The 21,778-nt window shown below is 27.9% G+C and overlaps 1 protein-coding gene across 1 annotated transcript in view; it reads right to left on the bottom strand.

Moving 5' to 3' along the window:
• Positions 1-21,021, bottom strand: part of LOC111618899 — an 83,500-nt gene extending 62,479 nt beyond the window's left edge. Inside the window, exon 1 of the mRNA XM_023360524.1 lies at positions 20,795-21,021. Within this exon, the coding sequence (XP_023216292.1) occupies positions 20,795-20,852 (58 nt within the window). The 5' untranslated portion in view covers positions 20,853-21,021. The remainder of the gene's footprint in view (positions 1-20,794) is intronic.
• Positions 21,022-21,778: the final 757 nt, after the last annotated feature.

Raw genomic sequence — 21,778 nt, 5'->3', positions numbered from 1 at the left:
AAAACTGATGTATTTTTTGATATAACATGTAGCGTGATTTCCATGTAGTCTATCTCATTTCTGTCACTGCTTGTCACAAATGGAGCTCGGTCTATTTCCTGTTGTGTTCCACATTGAGATGGTTTTTTGAAGATAAAGCATAAGGCCTTCTTTACTGGGAAGTAGTTGGTGAGAGAACAGAGTGCTGCTATAGTTCTGTATCCAACCTCCTCTTGTCATCCATCACAGTTATCTAGGCAACGGATAGTTTACTCCAAAGTTTCTCTTTCCTTATACAAAAGGAAGAGGAGGAGGGAAAAAAAATGAAACCGCAACATTCTTTTAATCAGTTTTCCAAAAAAAAAATTCCTTTTTCTTAAATCTTGTTTAATAGTTATTATAGACTTAAACTTTTCTTACTTGTTTCCTCCCCAAAAATAATCTGAATATTGCAATTAAAATTAACAACGAATTAAATTTATTCTGAAATAATTATAAGAATACAGTATTTATTTATTAAACTATTTATTTTTAAGGCTTTCTGTGTAGAATATATAAAATAATCACATTTATTAGGCTGCAATTGAAGAAAAAAAAATTCAATTTTCACTGTCTATTGTTTCTTGATCTCGAGAACGGTGTTAGATGGATTAAAACCGAGACCAGATATGGAAAACTTAGGGGTAGGAGGTCCAGATTAATTATATACTAACTTACGGTTTAAACCAGAAGTTACGTGATTTTAATTTAAAACTAAATGACCGGCATGACTCTGCTGTTATCAGGAAAAGTATGATTTACAGGGGCAAAATACTACTAATTTGAGATCGAAAGCATATATTTTAAATTAAATAAGTTAAAAATTGCAGCCCGGTAAATAATAAATGTTTGCTCGTCTTTAACAATATGAAATTATTTTTAAAATTATAATTATTTATATATCTTTATAAATTTTTTTTTATTATTTTATATTTATTTTCTTATTAATTCAAGGAGAAAGGCATAAATTTCTTCCTAGTTTAATTATTTTCAGTGGAAGCTATTCAGTTATATTTTAAGGTTAATTATGATTAAAATTATTATTATTTACATTTGTAATAAATATGCGTATTTATATATATAAATTTAAAAAAAAAATCTGCTGAGGGAAGCAGATTTTGTTACCGAATTTATTTTGTTCAAAAATCAATGACGGAAATACCAACATGGACTATTAAATTCTGTATTGTGGAATGGAAGGACTTTACTGAATATCTTCAGATTCACTTCTGAACAATGATCATGGAAGCTTTTCAATCACATATTCTTCACATACCATTATCGTACTATTCACGATAAAGCATCTATCAAAGTTCCATATTCCAAATTCTTCATACTTCCTGTTATGCAGCCTTCATTTTTTTCTACGAGACTTTGTATTATTGTAATTGTATTAAATCAAAAATAAAATAATTTTAAACTTTATATTACTTATATATATATAAAAGAAGATTTTTATAATAGAAAAGTTGAAGAAAGTTTTAAACTTCTATAAGAAAAATCCACTCGACTATCAAATTTTATCCATCTTATCTGTGGATATCAGAACTGGAGACTAGAAAAAAATAAAATAAAAATAAAAAAAAATAAACTCATCAAAGAAGAAAAGTTGTCCTACTTGGCATACTTTTAGCGTGGAAGGAAAGAGAGAGAAAAAAAAAGAAACAATGAAGAGGAGGACAGTAGGTGAAGCAAAAGGCAAGAACACAACTCGCAAGAGATGCTAACAAAGTCAACAGTTTTATGGTTAGGAGGTCAAAAAGTAGAATGATTTCGATTGTCAGATACCATATATACTGTCTTGCATGGCTAGAAGATTTGACAAGTCGGGTTAAGTCACACGCAATAGATTCGACTCACTATTAGAAGGATCAATAAGAAGATCGAAGGAAATTGCCATTGTTCTCCAAGGACGAAAATTGCTCAAGATGAAAGATATGCTCGTGTGAAGGACAGACAAGTTGGGGGTTACAAGAATTAAAGAAAGTTATCAGGAAAATAAAATAAAATAAAATAAGAAATAATCTCATTTTATCGAGAAAACGTTTTCTTTTTTTATTCCAGCCTTCTTTTAAATTCTCTGCTTTAATTATTATATAATAAAAAATTATAAATTTCTTTATTATATTTTACATGTTTTAAATGTCTTCTTCGGGTTTCTAATATTTAATTTTTAAACGTCTGTAAGTTGGTTTCACTGTTTGATTATCAATATTAATTTCCTATTAATATAATTTTTAATTAGTTTCCTGTTTAAACTTCCTTTTTAATTAGTTTCCTGTTTAAATTCCCTATATAAATAGAAGTAACATAAATTTTAAAAACACGTATAGGAGATTGTAGATAGTTTTTAAAATAGAAAATACATTAATCCTGGACGAATTTCTAATACAGTATCTTAAAATATATCCTTTTTAAATGTAGAAAAATGTATTTATTTTTTTTTTATCTCGCACCTTTAAGAATGGTGCTGCAATTCTCTAATTGCTAGAGTACTTCAGGCATCACAACCCTGCATTGATCTATTCAATCAACACCGAAGAAGGTAAAGAAAAGATGTGGTTTCTTTTCTTTTTCTTCCAATATTTTCCCTATAAAAGTCTCTAACTTACTAAAGAAAATCTTAAAATACATTTTTAAACAAAAATTTTTTTTTCCTCTTCCCTCTTTCTTTATTTTTAAAAGAAGATAGTAAAATTGAAGAGTCCTTAAAATGTTTTAATATTTCATGCTAATTTATTCTTTATTAACTTTCTTTTAGTATAGTAAAAAAAACTTCAGACATTTTTTAATAGAAGAGAAAGGTAAAAACGTTTACTTTCATATTGTAATGTAAGCAAAATGCAAATATTGAATACAAAATTCAAGTATTGATCCGTAGGTTTCTATTCAATTAATGTTATTCAGGGACATAGTTTTATGAAATTCTTTACTACAAAACTATAAATATTCCGACTTTACTACATTAAAAAAAAAATCAATTTTACTTTCCCCGCTGTTTATATATAACGGAGGAAAAGTATGGTCATCGCTCAAAAAATAACCCTCACTCTTCCAAGATTTTTACATTTTTGAACTCATGGGACCATCAAGAAATCAAAAAAAAATTCGGGGAATTTTCCCTTCTATGCGTACGTGTGTGTGGGGGGAGCACGATATTTTCGCCCAATTTGTAGCCTAATAACTCATGTGCCTTTGGTCGAAAATTTATGAAATTTTTTAGAGCAATTCGTGTATTAAGAGGGAAATTTTGTAGAAATTTTCAGGAAAATCGGACCTTTTTTGGGGGGAGATACGTCCTCTCCCAACCTCTGAAGACTTAAAGGAAATGTATTAATTAAGGATGGAACAAATAAAGAATGATTTTCGGTAATATAAAACTCTGTTATATGGTATATTTAAATATAAAATTAATTATCGTTTGCTTGTTTTAACTAGATTTTTCCCTTCTAAAAAATAAAAATACTTCCAAGCTATTTATAACAATTAAATAAATAACTTCAAAGTTTGACGATAGTTTGTAAAATATTAATAACCAAAATGATTTTATAACAACCCTTTCAATTTCAATATTTACATATTTAGCATAATTAAGTAATTAATAATTCCTTTTAATTATGCAAATATCCTTCCTTTTAATCGCTTCCGGACCAAATGTTCTCATACGTCAATAATTAGGTCACAAGATCTATATTTAGGAATACTTGCAATTGTCTTGTAAACACGAATTCAAACTGGACCTTTCCAAAAAAAAAAAAAAAACTACATATTTTATTCCCTGCTTGTTTAAAAGTTAATTCCTGGTGTATCCCATTAGCTGTTAATACTTAACAGATAATTAAAGTAGGAAAAATTCAACTAATTAAATATGTAAATTTTGTAGCATTAAACTTTAGGAATTTCCTTATTTTTTTATTTTTTTATTTTTTGGTCCTTGTTTTACAGTTTAAGATTCTGTTTGCGAATAGAGAATTTATTCGTAAGTGCTTTCCCGAAACGAAAGTGGATATTCAGATTTGAATTTTCTTTTTCGTGCTTTCGAACTGTGATCCGAAATGTGCATTTTCCATTCCTATGTGCTTTTTGTCCGTTTTTAAAGTTTGCTCACAAATTCCTCTCTAGAAGATGACTCTGAAAGAAAATAAACATAAATCTACCAGTCGACCCCCCTATAACACTATTGATTATTCCGTTTTATATGAATTCCATGTTGTACGAGTCACTTAGATTTTACAAATACGTGTGCCGGGCTGTGAACAGCTCACGTATCTGTAAATTCTAAGTGACTCGTACAACATGGAATTCATATAAAACGGAAAAATCAACAGTGTCATAGGGGGTCGACTGTATTATTATTATTTTTTTAATATTCAGAATACATTTAAAATTATATTCTTCATAAATTTTACAAGATTTCACATGAGTGCATTTTTATTTTTATTTTTAAAAAAAATCTTTTTTTTTCCTCAATAAAAAAAAGTTCACTTTTCAGAAAACATTCGAGTATTTTTTAATTAAATTTTCAAATGAAAAAGGAAATTCTACTAACTAAATTTTGTAATAGAAGAAGCATCTTTAATTCATTTGTTACGTCTTACTCCTTGTTTTTTTTTAATTCTCCTCTTCCTCTTCCTCCTCCTCCTCCTCTTATTCTTTTAAATGTATTTTTTTTAAAGTTATAAGCATAATATTTCATAAAAGAAAATTATAGCATTAGTAATTTTTGTACATTAAATTAATCATATTTTTGAAACATGTGATACATTCGCATACATTACAGAAAAGAAATGGGGAAAATATTCTTTTCCTTGGGAGAAAAAGAGGAAATTAAATTCGTAAATTTACTAGGGAAAGAAAGAAAAAAAAAGAGAGAGAATGATTTTCCATAAGTGCAGTAGGGAAGTAGAAGAGGAGCATTCATAACATATTCTAATAAGTAAGCACACTACAAACTCTGTTGATAGTACACCTCTTAATAGATGTACTAGTAAGGGAAATGCATTAGAGATGCTCTTCTATTAAGGAAATGTGCCGGTGAAATATTATAACAGGAAATTACACTAACAGTATTTCAACTTAGTAAAAGAAAGCATTAAGAAAAAAAATGTAATAAAATAAAAGAAAAAATCGAATGTATATTGTCGTGACGTCGTCATAATGTCGGGCTGAAATTTTAAATCATATTTTTAATTTATCTAATTTAAAATATATGCTCGCGATCTCAAATTAGTCATTTTATTACCCCTGTACATCATACTTTTCCTGATAACAACCGAGTCATGCAGGTAACCTATCTAACATACTTTTCGAGAAAATTTTCAGGTGAAATCATGTGACTTCCGGACCGGAAGTTCGTATATATTTAGTCGGAAACTCCGGCCCCTACACTTTCCAAGTCTGGTCTCGATTTTCATCTATTTAACTCCGTTAGCGAGTTAACGAAAGATACGCAGACGGATGACAATTAAAATGTGCAATTTGAATTACAATTCAAACTTACGAGAAAAATGAAATAAAATTCAAATATTTCAACGAATAATTTTACAAATTCGTAAATAAAATTTTGAATTTTTATTATTATAATTTAATAATACTTTGTAAAGAAAAGAATGTATTTATATTATTTATTTTCAACGTATCTTACTTCTCTGGAGATATTTTCACGAAATTTTATCTAACGAGTTGTTTTATTTCTCTTTGTAAATAAGATAAAAAGAAAACTTTTAATAAAGAGATAATATTAATAAATTCTATACGGGTAAAATATTATTATTATTATTTTCCTTAGGCGTATCATTTTTGTTCATTTTCAATCTAATTTTTGAAGATCTAAAGGGAGGAAAAATGGCCTTAAGTCTTTAAAAAGTCGTCATTGAAATGATCAAAGTTTGTTCTGGAAAATTTATATTTTTCTAACTTTTTAAACAGTCAAATATAATTTACATCTTCCTGATTACAGTCCATATTTTTATTATTAAATTATAAAAAGTGTGAACCCGTATTAAATGTTAGTTTATCTTTATTATATTTATCACGAAGTTTCGAGGGGAAGAAATCAGGGGGGAGAGTGATGTGTCTAGTTTCACGATGGCTTATATTCTCAGCAGGGTCCTAGAGAGTAAGTATGAAAAATTTGATGCAGATCGATCAGAGGATTTAGAAGTATATAGAGAACAGACAAATGGACATTCGATTAAATTTGTCTATTTTCAGAGCATTGGAATTATGTTATTTAAATTTGTAATTAAGCTTAGTTAGGTCCAGATTTTATGCATTAACTAAACGAGCTAAAGATTTGGGCCTCGTATCAGTATTTGGTAGATGTGAAGGTCCTGTTATATGTTATAGTTTAGGGTCATAGTAAGTCTACTCCCTCCAGCCCTGAGCTTAGTGAATCTTCATTTTATTCACATATTTTTGAAATTAAGGAAGATGTACAGTACATCTTAAATTCCAAGTAATGCTGTATTCGATCATTTATGTAATGTATATGCCTAAATAATATGATAATCTGATGCATATACTGCATTATCATCACATACACATATTTTTTTAAGATAAAAACAACAAAAAATTAATACGTACACATAAAATTTGTTGTTTTTACTGTGAATCAGTTGCTACTTATGAGGATGCCACTTGTAAATAAATAAATAAATAAATAAAATTTATAATTTTCATGTTTACATCCTTGCAGTAAAGCCGTTACTTTATGTAATTACGACTACTACGTAAACATTTCTCGACAAATCTCATATTTTTTTCATACGTTCTCATCCAGTACTCTATCTTCTCTAATCTTTCTTATCCTCTTGCTCTCTTCCTCCCTCTACTCCCGTGATATTATGTTTGATAATACTAAAAATGACTTAAAAATTGTATTAATAAGTAAGTTTTAACAAAATTTTCCTTTACATAAAGATAAAATATATTTATATTTATTTTTTTTATAAAAAAAAATTAGCTAAAATAATAAATAAATTGCCATCACTAATTACTAGTGATGCCAATTTATAGTATTTGCCACTGTCATTAAATCACCAAACATCAGTAACGATTACTGTTTACTGATTTACAGTTAAGTGATGGCTGATAGACCATTGTAAGCAAGTTTAATGATGAAAATTAACGTTTATCCCGATAAACTAAAGCATATTTTTAAGCATAAATCGAATTAGTCGTGATCAAGAAATAGTATTAATGATTATAATTCTCGTTGACTAAATCGTATTAAAGATAATCATCACTAATCACTAAATTGAATTACTGATGACTATCGTCAATCAGTATCTGTATTAGTGATCCTTATCGCAAATCACTAACAGACTTAGTGATCAATAACGCTACCAACTAAACGGAATTTAGCGCTTTATATCTTTCTAAACTTTTCCAACTGTTACAAAATAATAAGATCTTATTATTTTGTATGTAATTTGTATGCTCAAGCTGCAAAATTTTTAATATATATAATTTAAAATATATGCTCTCGATCTCAAATTGATAGTGGCTTGCCCCTGTAAATCATACTTTTCCTGACGACAGCAGAGTCGTGCCAGTCATCTAACTAACTCAGTTCCGGAGAAAATTTTTGAATTGAAATCACGTGACTTCCGGTCTTGACTAGAATTTTTGTGTACATTTAATCAGTGCCTCCTGCACTTAAGCTTTTTCCATATCTGATCTCGAGATTAAGAAAGAACAGACAGACAGATGTGCGACAGTGAGAATTTATAGATCTACAATATTTTTTCAAATTGGAGCCTAATTAAATAGTATCTGTAATCATTATCACAATCAGTAACAGTATTTCTGATAAACGTTACCACGTAATGATAGTGATCGTTAATTGCTACATTAATGATAGTAATTCTGTTTACTGTTTACTCCAGTAGTCAGTATCATTAATTATTTAGTAATATTAGTGACTATTATTACTATTCATTATCATATATGATATAATTATAATGTATAACGTATTAGTGGATGATATTTACTTTCATAACAATGCTATATCGTAATAGATAAGAGACGTTGTAATTATATCTTTTATCATTATAATTTTTAAGTATCGTGATAAGTCATTAGCTTATAAATTATAGTGATTTCTTCTGTTACGGGAGTAGATACATATCTAATTTAATTAGAGTTAGTGATTATCTATGTAATTATCATTTATTATTGCTATTCTAGTAGTTATTCTATATTGGGTTCTGTTCCAAACGATATATAGGGGATGGGATGCTAGTTTCGCGTAGACTTTTGTGTGTTTTGCCTTTTAAAAGCCTTAATTCTACGTTAAGGAAGTGTGCTATATTGTCTTTAATTTGTCCCAGTGAGCCTTAACTGGTTTTTGTTGACCAGGCTAGTGAACTGTTTAATGTTGGGTTTGATGCTCCAAATGTTACATAGGGATGAAATGTATGTATTTTGCCTTTTTAAAGCCTTAATTCTAGATCAAGAAGGTTGAAATTTTCATTTCATGTGTACCTTTGCGTATACTGGACCAGATATAAGAACAGAACACACTTTCTCCATCTCGACTTGAAACTTAGGCAAAATATAAATTTATTCTATTCTACACAGTAAATATTTATAAATTTATAACTAAATCTACATAAAAATAACTAAATAACACTAAAAAAGCAATATCCCAAATCATATTTTAACTTGTTATAATTGTTTTAAATGCATAATTACCGTGTAACAATTTCCGGTCGATAAGGAGAAACGTATGCAAATCATAAATTAAAATCAATGTGCTTCGTAACGATAAATATATTTAGATATAGATATTTGAATTAATAATCTGATATATTATTATAAAGTTAATATAAATTAGTACGAAGGCATTACAACGTTTATAACATTAAAATTAAACACGAAATTAATTTTTAAATTGAAAGATAACTCATTGACTTCTATAGCTTTTTCTTAATTAAATTTAAAGTTTAATAGTCTTAGAATATTAAACAATTAGATATATTTGGTTAGTTGATTAAGCTCTCCAAATATAATAGATTATTCTATTTATTGATAGAAGTTATTCTACTATTGAGTACAATCAAGTTCCTTCTATACATTTCGCTTCTACCAGTTTCCTGTTACAGAAACGTAATCACTTCTCCCATTCACTCTTATATAATATATTTTGAAGTCAATCGATATTATTTTTAATCTCTTACAAAATAAAATTAAATAATTAAGATTATATCTTAGTTATTATTGATATTAGAGACACGTAATTAAATTTTAATACAGGGGAGGAAAAAAAAAAGTATATACACAAACACAAGCTTCATAATCTTCTCTTTGTTGAGATGTTAATTAGATGATTAATCCCTTTCTTATATCTATTTTTATATGTATTATATTTATTAAATTATTTTTATAATCTTAATTACCTTTAGATCTATCATTAGCATTGTTTTAAATACAGAAAGAAGCGAGATTGTATGTTTGTCTATTCGTGCGAATAGACAAATATACAACCTTATAGTATTTATATTTAAAAAAAGTATAGGAAGACTTTATTAAATGATTTAAAATATTTTTAAAAATTAATTTAAATTATAATTTTAATCATTTTTTTACGCTTCGGTAGAGACTTTTATAGTTAGGTATCGTTGAAATTAACTGCTTTAAAAAGGCATTTTGACAATTTTTAAATCTAAAAATACAGTTTTTTTTTCTTTTTTTAAATCTAATTTCACCCTTTTTTCTGTTCTTTCGCCTACTAATTTGTTCTTTCATTTATTTTTTTTTTCTGAAAAACTAATACAGTTAAGCTGTAGAGCTGAGTTATATTCACGAGAGAAATTAGAAAAAAATATTGTTAAATTCTGTGGACAAGGAGAGGAAAATAATTAAAAAAAAAAAAAAAAACTGTTCCTCTTGATCAGCAATTATTCATCCGTTAAAAGTTTGTAGACATTTTATAAATAAGAATTTTCTTTATTCAGTCATTTCCCCCCCTAAACATATATATATATAATTCTTTTTCCCCCCTTATCCCGATTAACCTAAAAATATTTTACTTCTTTAAAATTAGATCATAAATTTATTTTTAAAAGTAATTTCAAGATTAAATTTAAAGCGATATTATTAAAATATTCTTTTTAATTTAGTCTATTTTACTTATATTTAAGCAGAAAAAATTTTTAAATAACGTTTTTTTTTTAAAAAAAAAAAAAAGGTTATTTATAATTTAATTTACGAATGTCTTAAAGTAAAAGTTGAAAATTTTGTACGAGGGAAAAATTATATATAAATTTTAATTAATTAAATTCTTATTAATTTTCGGGACGAACAACTGGATTTTTATTCTACAGTAATGTTAACATTAGAGCATATAAGTCTCGATATAACGTTTTCTTAAATAGTGCTAATGAATATTAGCAAAAAAATTTTTTTTTGTCCGGCATATCACGTATAACTCGTTCATATACCTCGATTTAGCGCTGTCTTAAATAACGCCACTCTCACATATCACGTATAACTCGTTCATATACCTCGATTTAGCGCTGTCTTAAATAACGCCACTCTCACATATCACGTATAACTCGTTCATATACCTCGATTTAGCGCTGTCTTAAATAACGCCACTCTCACATATCACGTATAACTCGTTCATATACCTCGATTTAGCGCTGTCTTAAATAACGCCACTCTCACATATCACGTATAACTCGTTCATATACCTCGATTTAGCGCTGTCTTAAATAACGCCACTCTCACATATCACGTATAACTCGTTCATATACCTCGATTTAGCGCTGTCTTAAATAACGCCACTCTCACATATCACGTATAACTCGTTCATATACTTCGATTTAGCGCTGTCTTAAATAACGCCACTCTCACATATCACGTATAACTCGTTCATATACCTCGATTTAGCGCTGTATTAAATAACGTCACTCTCACATATCACGTATAACGCGTTCCTATACCTCTATTTAGCGCTGTCTTAAATAACGCCACTCTCAATGAGATACTGTATAAACCAAGTAACTCGTGTTTATACATTACCTCATTTATTATACAACATTTTTTCTTATTGTTTAATTAAACACTTGATTTAATACCAATTTCAGAAGTGACTCTATATAGCGCTACCCTCCTATAAAACGTTAATGAATACTAGCCAACGAGCTACCAGAAGTACTTTTTATTATTATTATTATTATTTAGTATCAATATATATATGACATTGTTTCATCAAATTACGTGTACAGTACATAGCTCATTATTATACATAAATTATATTATTCCAGATACTTTAATTTAGCGCCAGTTTCGGGAGCGAAAAAATCAAACAACAACAACAATGCTAAATCGATGTTTTTTTGATAAAATTAATTTAAGTTAATAATAATTTTAATGGACTAACTCAGTTCCGGAGAAAATTTTTGAATTGANTATTTGTAAAATTTAAGTGACTCGTACAACATGGAATTCATATAAAACGGAATTATCAACAGTATTATGGGGGGTCGACTGTACATGTTTTTTTTTCTTCCATGTTTCACGTGATTTACGTACACTACATAATCTTATGTGTACAGTACAGTACATAAGTCACTACTAATTACGTCTCTTGTTTCGGTTGTTCGAATAATTAATTATATGTACTGTACATGTTATAATTAAAACATAATAATATCTTTTATACCCTTTCTATAAGATGGCCCTTTCTTTTAATTCTATCCATAGTAAGTTAAGTTTGACTAGGTCCATAATGGAATGGAAGGACTTTACTGAATATCTTCAGATTCACTTCTGAACAATGATCATGGAAGCTTTTCAATCACATATTCTTCACATACCATTATCGTACTATTCACGATAAAGCATCTATCAAAGTTCCATATTCCAAATTCTTCATACTTCCTGTTATGCAGCCTTCATTTTTTTCTACGAGACTTTGTATTATTGTAATTGTATTAAATCAAAAATAAAATAATTTTAAACTTTATATTACTTATATATACGTAACTTCCCATTCTACAAATTATGATCGTTGGAAACAGGAGTATGACTCCCTTCCTCTTCATCTATCTAACATATTTTACATCATCTACGTGCNGTTATAATTAAAACATAATAATATCTTTTATACCCTTTCTATAAGATGGCCCTTTCTTTTAATTCTATCCATAGTAAGTTAAGTTTGACTAGGTCCATAATAGGAGCTTAACACATTCGAGTCATGTAAACGTGTTAGGAGTGTCACATGATATCATCTCGTTCAGTGAATGGTCTAATTTAGAGGTTTTCAACCGGTGGTACACGTACCATCGGTGATACAAGTCTATACACAGAAGGCTCAGGTGGTACGCGAGTGAAAAAAAAAGGTCGAGAACCACTGGTCTAATTGAACGGATTGGTACCATGGTACCACGTGAAACTCTCAAGACATTCGTATTGCTAGTCACGTGACTCGAGACTAGGCATTCTCGATGGCCCGGATTCCAACCCCGATCTCTAGAGCTATAAATTCGAACATTTAATCAGCGAAAAGTTCATTTTTAAAGAACTAATTTATAAAAATTTCTTATCTGTTAATAATTATTTTTTTAATTTATGCCCTTGTGTAGCCCAGAATATTACAACTGACCTCATAAATACTGTAATCGATCTTTCAAATGTATGTATTTTTATATGGATATGATGAAAAATAAATATNACTCGTACAACATGGAATTCGTATAAAACGGAATAATCAACAGTGTTATAGGGGGGTCGACTGTTATTTATATTGTAATTGTTATTAATAAATACATAAAGTTATATACATGAAGTCGAACTTCCAACAGCGCCCATTTCTAAATCATTTTTTTCAGGACTTTTTTAAATAAAAATGCATAGAATATAATAACTGCTACCTCCCAACTACGGCTACCTCTAAATAGCGACCAATTTTTAAAACAGAAATGTATACAGAATAACTTCCAGACAAAGGCCATGTTCATATAACACTTTCAGTGGCCGTTTTTCAGAGGTTTAAAATGTATAAATGTTTATTATTACAGTCGACCCCCCCTATAACACTGTTGATTTTTCTGTTTTATATGAATTCCATGTTGTACGAGTCACTTAGATTTTACAAATACGTGTGCCGGGCTGTGAACAGCTCACGTATCTGTAAATTCTAAGTGACTCGTACAACATGGAATTCATATAAAACGGAAAAATCAACAGTGTCATAGGGGGTCGACTGTATTATTATTATTTTTTTAATATTCAGAATACATTTAAAATTATATTCTTCATAAATTTTACAAGATTTCACATGAGTGCATTTTTATTTTTATTTTTAAAAAAAATCTTTTTTTTTCCTCAATAAAAAAAAGTTCACTTTTCAGAAAACATTCGAGTATTTTTTAATTAAATTTTCAAATGAAAAAGGAAATTCTACTAACTAAATTTTGTAATAGAAGAAGCATCTTTAATTCATTTGTTACGTCTTACTCCTTGTTTTTTTTTAATTCTCCTCTTCCTCTTCCTCCTCCTCCTCCTCTTATTCTTTTAAATGTATTTTTTTTAAAGTTATAAGCATAATATTTCATAAAAGAAAATTATAGCATTAGTAATTTTTGTACATTAAATTAATCATATTTTTGAAACATGTGATACATTCGCATACATTACAGAAAAGAAATGGGGAAAATATTCTTTTCCTTGGGAGAAAAAGAGGAAATTAAATTCGTAAATTTACTAGGGAAAGAAAGAAAAAAAAAGAGAGAGAATGATTTTCCATAAGTGCAGTAGGGAAGTAGAAGAGGAGCATTCATAACATATTCTAATAAGTAAGCACACTACAAACTCTGTTGATAGTACACCTCTTAATAGATGTACTAGTAAGGGAAATGCATTAGAGATGCTCTTCTATTAAGGAAATGTGCCGGTGAAATATTATAACAGGAAATTACACTAACAGTATTTCAACTTAGTAAAAGAAAGCATTAAGAAAAAAAATGTAATAAAATAAAAGAAAAAATCGAATGTATATTGTCGTGACGTCGTCATAATGTCGGGCTGAAATTTTAAATCATATTTTTAATTTATCTAATTTAAAATATATGCTCGCGATCTCAAATTAGTCATTTTATTACCCCTGTACATCATACTTTTCCTGATAACAACCGAGTCATGCAGGTAACCTATCTAACATACTTTTCGAGAAAATTTTCAGGTGAAATCATGTGACTTCCGGACCGGAAGTTCGTATATATTTAGTCGGAAACTCCGGCCCCTACACTTTCCAAGTCTGGTCTCGATTTTCATCTATTTAACTCCGTTAGCGAGTTAACGAAAGATACGCAGACGGATGACAATTAAAATGTGCAATTTGAATTACAATTCAAACTTACGAGAAAAATGAAATAAAATTCAAATATTTCAACGAATAATTTTACAAATTCGTAAATAAAATTTTGAATTTTTATTATTATAATTTAATAATACTTTGTAAAGAAAAGAATGTATTTATATTATTTATTTTCAACGTATCTTACTTCTCTGGAGATATTTTCACGAAATTTTATCTAACGAGTTGTTTTATTTCTCTTTGTAAATAAGATAAAAAGAAAACTTTTAATAAAGAGATAATATTAATAAATTCTATACGGGTAAAATATTATTATTATTATTTTCCTTAGGCGTATCATTTTTGTTCATTTTCAATCTAATTTTTGAAGATCTAAAGGGAGGAAAAATGGCCTTAAGTCTTTAAAAAGTCGTCATTGAAATGATCAAAGTTTGTTCTGGAAAATTTATATTTTTCTAACTTTTTAAACAGTCAAATATAATTTACATCTTCCTGATTACAGTCCATATTTTTATTATTAAATTATAAAAAGTGTGAACCCGTATTAAATGTTAGTTTATCTTTATTATATTTATCACGAAGTTTCGAGGGGAAGAAATCAGGGGGGAGAGTGATGTGTCTAGTTTCACGATGGCTTATATTCTCAGCAGGGTCCTAGAGAGTAAGTATGAAAAATTTGATGCAGATCGATCAGAGGATTTAGAAGTATATAGAGAACAGACAAATGGACATTCGATTAAATTTGTCTATTTTCAGAGCATTGGAATTATGTTATTTAAATTTGTAATTAAGCTTAGTTAGGTCCAGATTTTATGCATTAACTAAACGAGCTAAAGATTTGGGCCTCGTATCAGTATTTGGTAGATGTGAAGGTCCTGTTATATGTTATAGTTTAGGGTCATAGTAAGTCTACTCCCTCCAGCCCTGAGCTTAGTGAATCTTCATTTTATTCACATATTTTTGAAATTAAGGAAGATGTACAGTACATCTTAAATTCCAAGTAATGCTGTATTCGATCATTTATGTAATGTATATGCCTAAATAATATGATAATCTGATGCATATACTGCATTATCATCACATACACATATTTTTTTAAGATAAAAACAACAAAAAATTAATACGTACACATAAAATTTGTTGTTTTTACTGTGAATCAGTTGCTACTTATGAGGATGCCACTTGTAAATAAATAAATAAATAAATAAAATTTATAATTTTCATGTTTACATCCTTGCAGTAAAGCCGTTACTTTATGTAATTACGACTACTACGTAAACATTTCTCGACAAATCTCATATTTTTTTCATACGTTCTCATCCAGTACTCTATCTTCTCTAATCTTTCTTATCCTCTTGCTCTCTTCCTCCCTCTACTCCCGTGATATTATGTTTGATAATACTAAAAATGACTTAAAAATTGTATTAATAAGTAAGTTTTAACAAAATTTTCCTTTACATAAAGATAAAATATATTTATATTTATTTTTTTTATAAAAAAAAATTAGCTAAAATAATAAATAAATTGCCATCACTAATTACTAGTGATGCCAATTTATAGTATTTGCCACTGTCATTAAATCACCAAACATCAGTAACGATTACTGTTTACTGATTTACAGTTAAGTGATGGCTGATAGACCATTGTAAGCAAGTTTAATGATGAAAATTAACGTTTATCCCGATAAACTAAAGCATATTTTTAAGCATAAATCGAATTAGTCGTGATCAAGAAATAGTATTAATGATTATAATTCTCGTTGACTAAATCGTATTAAAGATAATCATCACTAATCACTAAATTGAATTACTGATGACTATCGTCAATCAGTATCTGTATTAGTGATCCTTATCGCAAATCACTAACAGACTTAGTGATCAATAACGCTACCAACTAAACGGAATTTAGCGCTTTATATCTTTCTAAACTTTTCCAACTGTTACAAAATAATAAGATCTTATTATTTTGTATGTAATTTGTATGCTCAAGCTGCAAAATTTTTAATATATATAATTTAAAATATATGCTCTCGATCTCAAATTGATAGTGGCTTGCCCCTGTAAATCATACTTTTCCTGACGACAGCAGAGTCGTGCCAGTCATCTAACTAACTCAGTTCCGGAGAAAATTTTTGAATTGAAATCACGTGACTTCCGGTCTTGACTAGAATTTTTGTGTACATTTAATCAGTGCCTCCTGCACTTAAGCTTTTTCCATATCTGATCTCGAGATTAAGAAAGAACAGACAGACAGATGTGCGACAGTGAGAATTTATAGATCTACAATATTTTTTCAAATTGGAGCCTAATTAAATAGTATCTGTAATCATTATCACAATCAGTAACAGTATTTCTGATAAACGTTACCACGTAATGATAGTGATCGTTAATTGCTACATTAATGATAGTAATTCTGTTTACTGTTTACTCCAGTAGTCAGTATCATTAATTATTTAGTAATATTAGTGACTATTATTACTATTCATTATCATATATGATATAATTATAATGTATAACGTATTAGTGGATGATATTTACTTTCATAACAATGCTATATCGTAATAGATAAGAGACGTTGTAATTATATCTTTTATCATTATAATTTTTAAGTATCGTGATAAGTCATTAGCTTATAAATTATAGTGATTTCTTCTGTTACGGGAGTAGATACATATCTAATTTAATTAGAGTTAGTGATTATCTATGTAATTATCATTTATTATTGCTATTCTAGTAGTTATTCTATATTGGGTTCTGTTCCAAACGATATATAGGGGATGGGATGCTAGTTTCGCGTAGACTTTTGTGTGTTTTGCCTTTTAAAAGCCTTAATTCTACGTTAAGGAAGTGTGCTATATTGTCTTTAATTTGTCCCAGTGAGCCTTAACTGGTTTTTGTTGACCAGGCTAGTGAACTGTTTAATGTTGGGTTTGATGCTCCAAATGTTACATAGGGATGAAATGTATGTATTTTGCCTTTTTAAAGCCTTAATTCTAGATCAAGAAGGTTGAAATTTTCATTTCATGTGTACCTTTGCGTATACTGGACCAGATATAAGAACAGAACACACTTTCTCCATCTCGACTTGAAACTTAGGCAAAATATAAATTTATTCTATTCTACACAGTAAATATTTATAAATTTATAACTAAATCTACATAAAAATAACTAAATAACACTAAAAAAGCAATATCCCAAATCATATTTTAACTTGTTATAATTGTTTTAAATGCATAATTACCGTGTAACAATTTCCGGTCGATAAGGAGAAACGTATGCAAATCATAAATTAAAATCAATGTGCTTCGTAACGATAAATATATTTAGATATAGATATTTGAATTAATAATCTGATATATTATTATAAAGTTAATATAAATTAGTACGAAGGCATTACAACGTTTATAACATTAAAATTAAACACGAAATTAATTTTTAAATTGAAAGATAACTCATTGACTTCTATAGCTTTTTCTTAATTAAATTTAAAGTTTAATAGTCTTAGAATATTAAACAATTAGATATATTTGGTTAGTTGATTAAGCTCTCCAAATATAATAGATTATTCTATTTATTGATAGAAGTTATTCTACTATTGAGTACAATCAAGTTCCTTCTATACATTTCGCTTCTACCAGTTTCCTGTTACAGAAACGTAATCACTTCTCCCATTCACTCTTATATAATATATTTTGAAGTCAATCGATATTATTTTTAATCTCTTACAAAATAAAATTAAATAATTAAGATTATATCTTAGTTATTATTGATATTAGAGACACGTAATTAAATTTTAATACAGGGGAGGAAAAAAAAAAGTATATACACAAACACAAGCTTCATAATCTTCTCTTTGTTGAGATGTTAATTAGATGATTAATCCCTTTCTTATATCTATTTTTATATGTATTATATTTATTAAATTATTTTTATAATCTTAATTACCTTTAGATCTATCATTAGCATTGTTTTAAATACAGAAAGAAGCGAGATTGTATGTTTGTCTATTCGTGCGAATAGACAAATATACAACCTTATAGTATTTATATTTAAAAAAAGTATAGGAAGACTTTATTAAATGATTTAAAATATTTTTAAAAATTAATTTAAATTATAATTTTAATCATTTTTTTACGCTTCGGTAGAGACTTTTATAGTTAGGTATCGTTGAAATTAACTGCTTTAAAAAGGCATTTTGACAATTTTTAAATCTAAAAATACAGTTTTTTTTTCTTTTTTTAAATCTAATTTCACCCTTTTTTCTGTTCTTTCGCCTACTAATTTGTTCTTTCATTTATTTTTTTTTTCTGAAAAACTAATACAGTTAAGCTGTAGAGCTGAGTTATATTCACGAGAGAAATTAGAAAAAAATATTGTTAAATTCTGTGGACAAGGAGAGGAAAATAATTAAAAAAAAAAAAAAAAACTGTTCCTCTTGATCAGCAATTATTCATCCGTTAAAAGTTTGTAGACATTTTATAAATAAGAATTTTCTTTATTCAGTCATTTCCCCCCCTAAACATATATATATATAATTCTTTTTCCCCCCTTATCCCGATTAACCTAAAAATATTTTACTTCTTTAAAATTAGATCATAAATTTATTTTTAAAAGTAATTTCAAGATTAAATTTAAAGCGATATTATTAAAATATTCTTTTTAATTTAGTCTATTTTACTTATATTTAAGCAGAAAAAATTTTTAAATAACGTTTTTTTTTTAAAAAAAAAAAAAAGGTTATTTATAATTTAATTTACGAATGTCTTAAAGTAAAAGTTGAAAATTTTGTACGAGGGAAAAATTATATATAAATTTTAATTAATTAAATTCTTATTAATTTTCGGGACGAACAACTGGATTTTTATTCTACAGTAATGTTAACATTAGAGCATATAAGTCTCGATATAACGTTTTCTTAAATAGTGCTAATGAATATTAGCAAAAAAATTTTTTTTTGTCCGGCATATCACGTATAACTCGTTCATATACCTCGATTTAGCGCTGTCTTAAATAACGCCACTCTCACATATCACGTATAACTCGTTCATATACCTCGATTTAGCGCTGTCTTAAATAACGCCACTCTCACATATCACGTATAACTCGTTCATATACCTCGATTTAGCGCTGTCTTAAATAACGCCACTCTCACATATCACGTATAACTCGTTCATATACCTCGATTTAGCGCTGTCTTAAATAACGCCACTCTCACATATCACGTATAACTCGTTCATATACCTCGATTTAGCGCTGTCTTAAATAACGCCACTCTCACATATCACGTATAACTCGTTCATATACCTCGATTTAGCGCTGTCTTAAATAACGCCACTCTCACATATCACGTATAACTCGTTCATATACTTCGATTTAGCGCTGTCTTAAATAACGCCACTCTCACATATCACGTATAACTCGTTCATATACCTCGATTTAGCGCTGTATTAAATAACGTCACTCTCACATATCACGTATAACGCGTTCCTATACCTCTATTTAGCGCTGTCTTAAATAACGCCACTCTCAATGAGATACTGTATAAACCAAGTAACTCGTGTTTATACATTACCTCATTTATTATACAACATTTTTTCTTATTGTTTAATTAAACACTTGATTTAATACCAATTTCAGAAGTGACTCTATATAGCGCTACCCTCCTATAAAACGTTAATGAATACTAGCCAACGAGCTACCAGAAGTACTTTTTATTATTATTATTATTATTTAGTATCAATATATATATGACATTGTTTCATCAAATTACGTGTACAGTACATAGCTCATTATTATACATAAATTATATTATTCCAGATACTTTAATTTAGCGCCAGTTTCGGGAGCGAAAAAATCAAACAACAACAACAATGCTATATCGATGTTTTTTTGATAAAATTAATTTAAGTTAATAATAATTTTAATGGTAGATCGACAGAGATGACGTTCTCTTTGTTAATGTTATATAGTGACTTCGAGAAGAGAGAGAGAGAGAGAGAGGAAAAAAAAAAGGATGGAAGAAAGGATTTTTTTAAACTTACTTAATTCAAAATTTAATATATATATATAGGGCCTACATTTTATTTTATTTTTTATTATTATTTTTTTGATAAATTTCACGAACTTTTCGTCAAAAGTGAACAAAGTTGAATTTAATGAAATTTATTTTTAAAAAAATAAAGAAAGAATAATAATAAAAAAAGAAGAAATGATGATAGATGTATCAGAGATTCCATTTTCACTAAAGTTGGGAAAAATCAAAATCTCATTCTCTTCGCAGATAACATTTTTCAAATTTTACTTTCTTTTTTTTTTTTAATTTTTCTCTCCTTCCTATCTTATAATAATAATAATAATAATAATTTTTTAGACTTAAATAGTTTAATTTTATTAAATTATAAATAAATAAAAATACGTAACTTCCGGTCCAGACCGAAAGTTCGCTTACAGTTGACCAGGAGCTTATCTGGTCTGGATTTTAGCAGTGTCTTGCCCCTGTACATCATACTTCTCCTGATAACAATCGAGTCATGCCAGCCTGGAGAAAATTTTTGAATTCGTCTATCTATCTAACACTATATTCTTGAGATTAACGAAGGATAGACAACCGGAACGTATGTCTGAAATTTTAAAAATTGCAATCTAATAAAGAAAGATAAATATCGCTATTTAGATAATTAAATTATTAGTTGAGGTTACATTGCGGTTTTGACAAAACAAACAAAGAGAAAAATTCGAATTAAAATAAAGAAATTTACGAATGAAATTCTTCAATTAAGATAAATTTAACACCCGCATAAAATGCTAAAAATAAAATTCAGTTGATAAATTCGCTTTACTGATAAGAATCTGACAGTATAAACCATTGTAAACACAATCGGAATGACTCCCGCTTACCTTAAAACTGATAAAAATTTTATTAATAATCAATACATTAAATAAAAATTATACAAATATTTCATACTCTTTTATAGTTTATACAATTGATTAGTGTATATAAAAGAATAAAATATATCGTAGTGTTTATTTCTTTTATTCTATAGTAAATTACTAAAGAACATTTCAGCCATACACTTACATTTATAACGTTATAATTTCATTTGTAATGTATATAATCGGTTTTGATTTTTATGTAATTTTTCACTTAGACTAACCGAAAAAATAAAAAAATGCCAAGAAAGGAAGATAATACATTACAATATTTCTATCGACTACCTTAATCTTATTTCTCATTTTTCATATTGATTACACAGGCTCATGTTAGATAACATCAGCAAAGATTTTTCTGTTTACAAGAGCATTAGAAATAATAATAATAATAATAATAATAATAATAATAATTTTTTAGACTTAAATAGTTTAATTTTATTAAATTATAAATAAATAAAAATACGTAACTTCCGGTCCAGACCGAAAGTTCGCTTACAGTTGA

The sequence above is a fragment of the Centruroides sculpturatus genome, unplaced genomic scaffold (assembly GCF_000671375.1).
Source record: "Centruroides sculpturatus isolate CEXI.00-Female unplaced genomic scaffold, Cexi_2.0 scaffold58, whole genome shotgun sequence".
NCBI lineage: Eukaryota > Metazoa > Arthropoda > Arachnida > Scorpiones > Buthidae > Centruroides > Centruroides sculpturatus.
The sequence above is the reverse complement of the archived record's forward strand: the minus strand, read 5'-3'. Positions and strand labels throughout refer to the sequence as shown.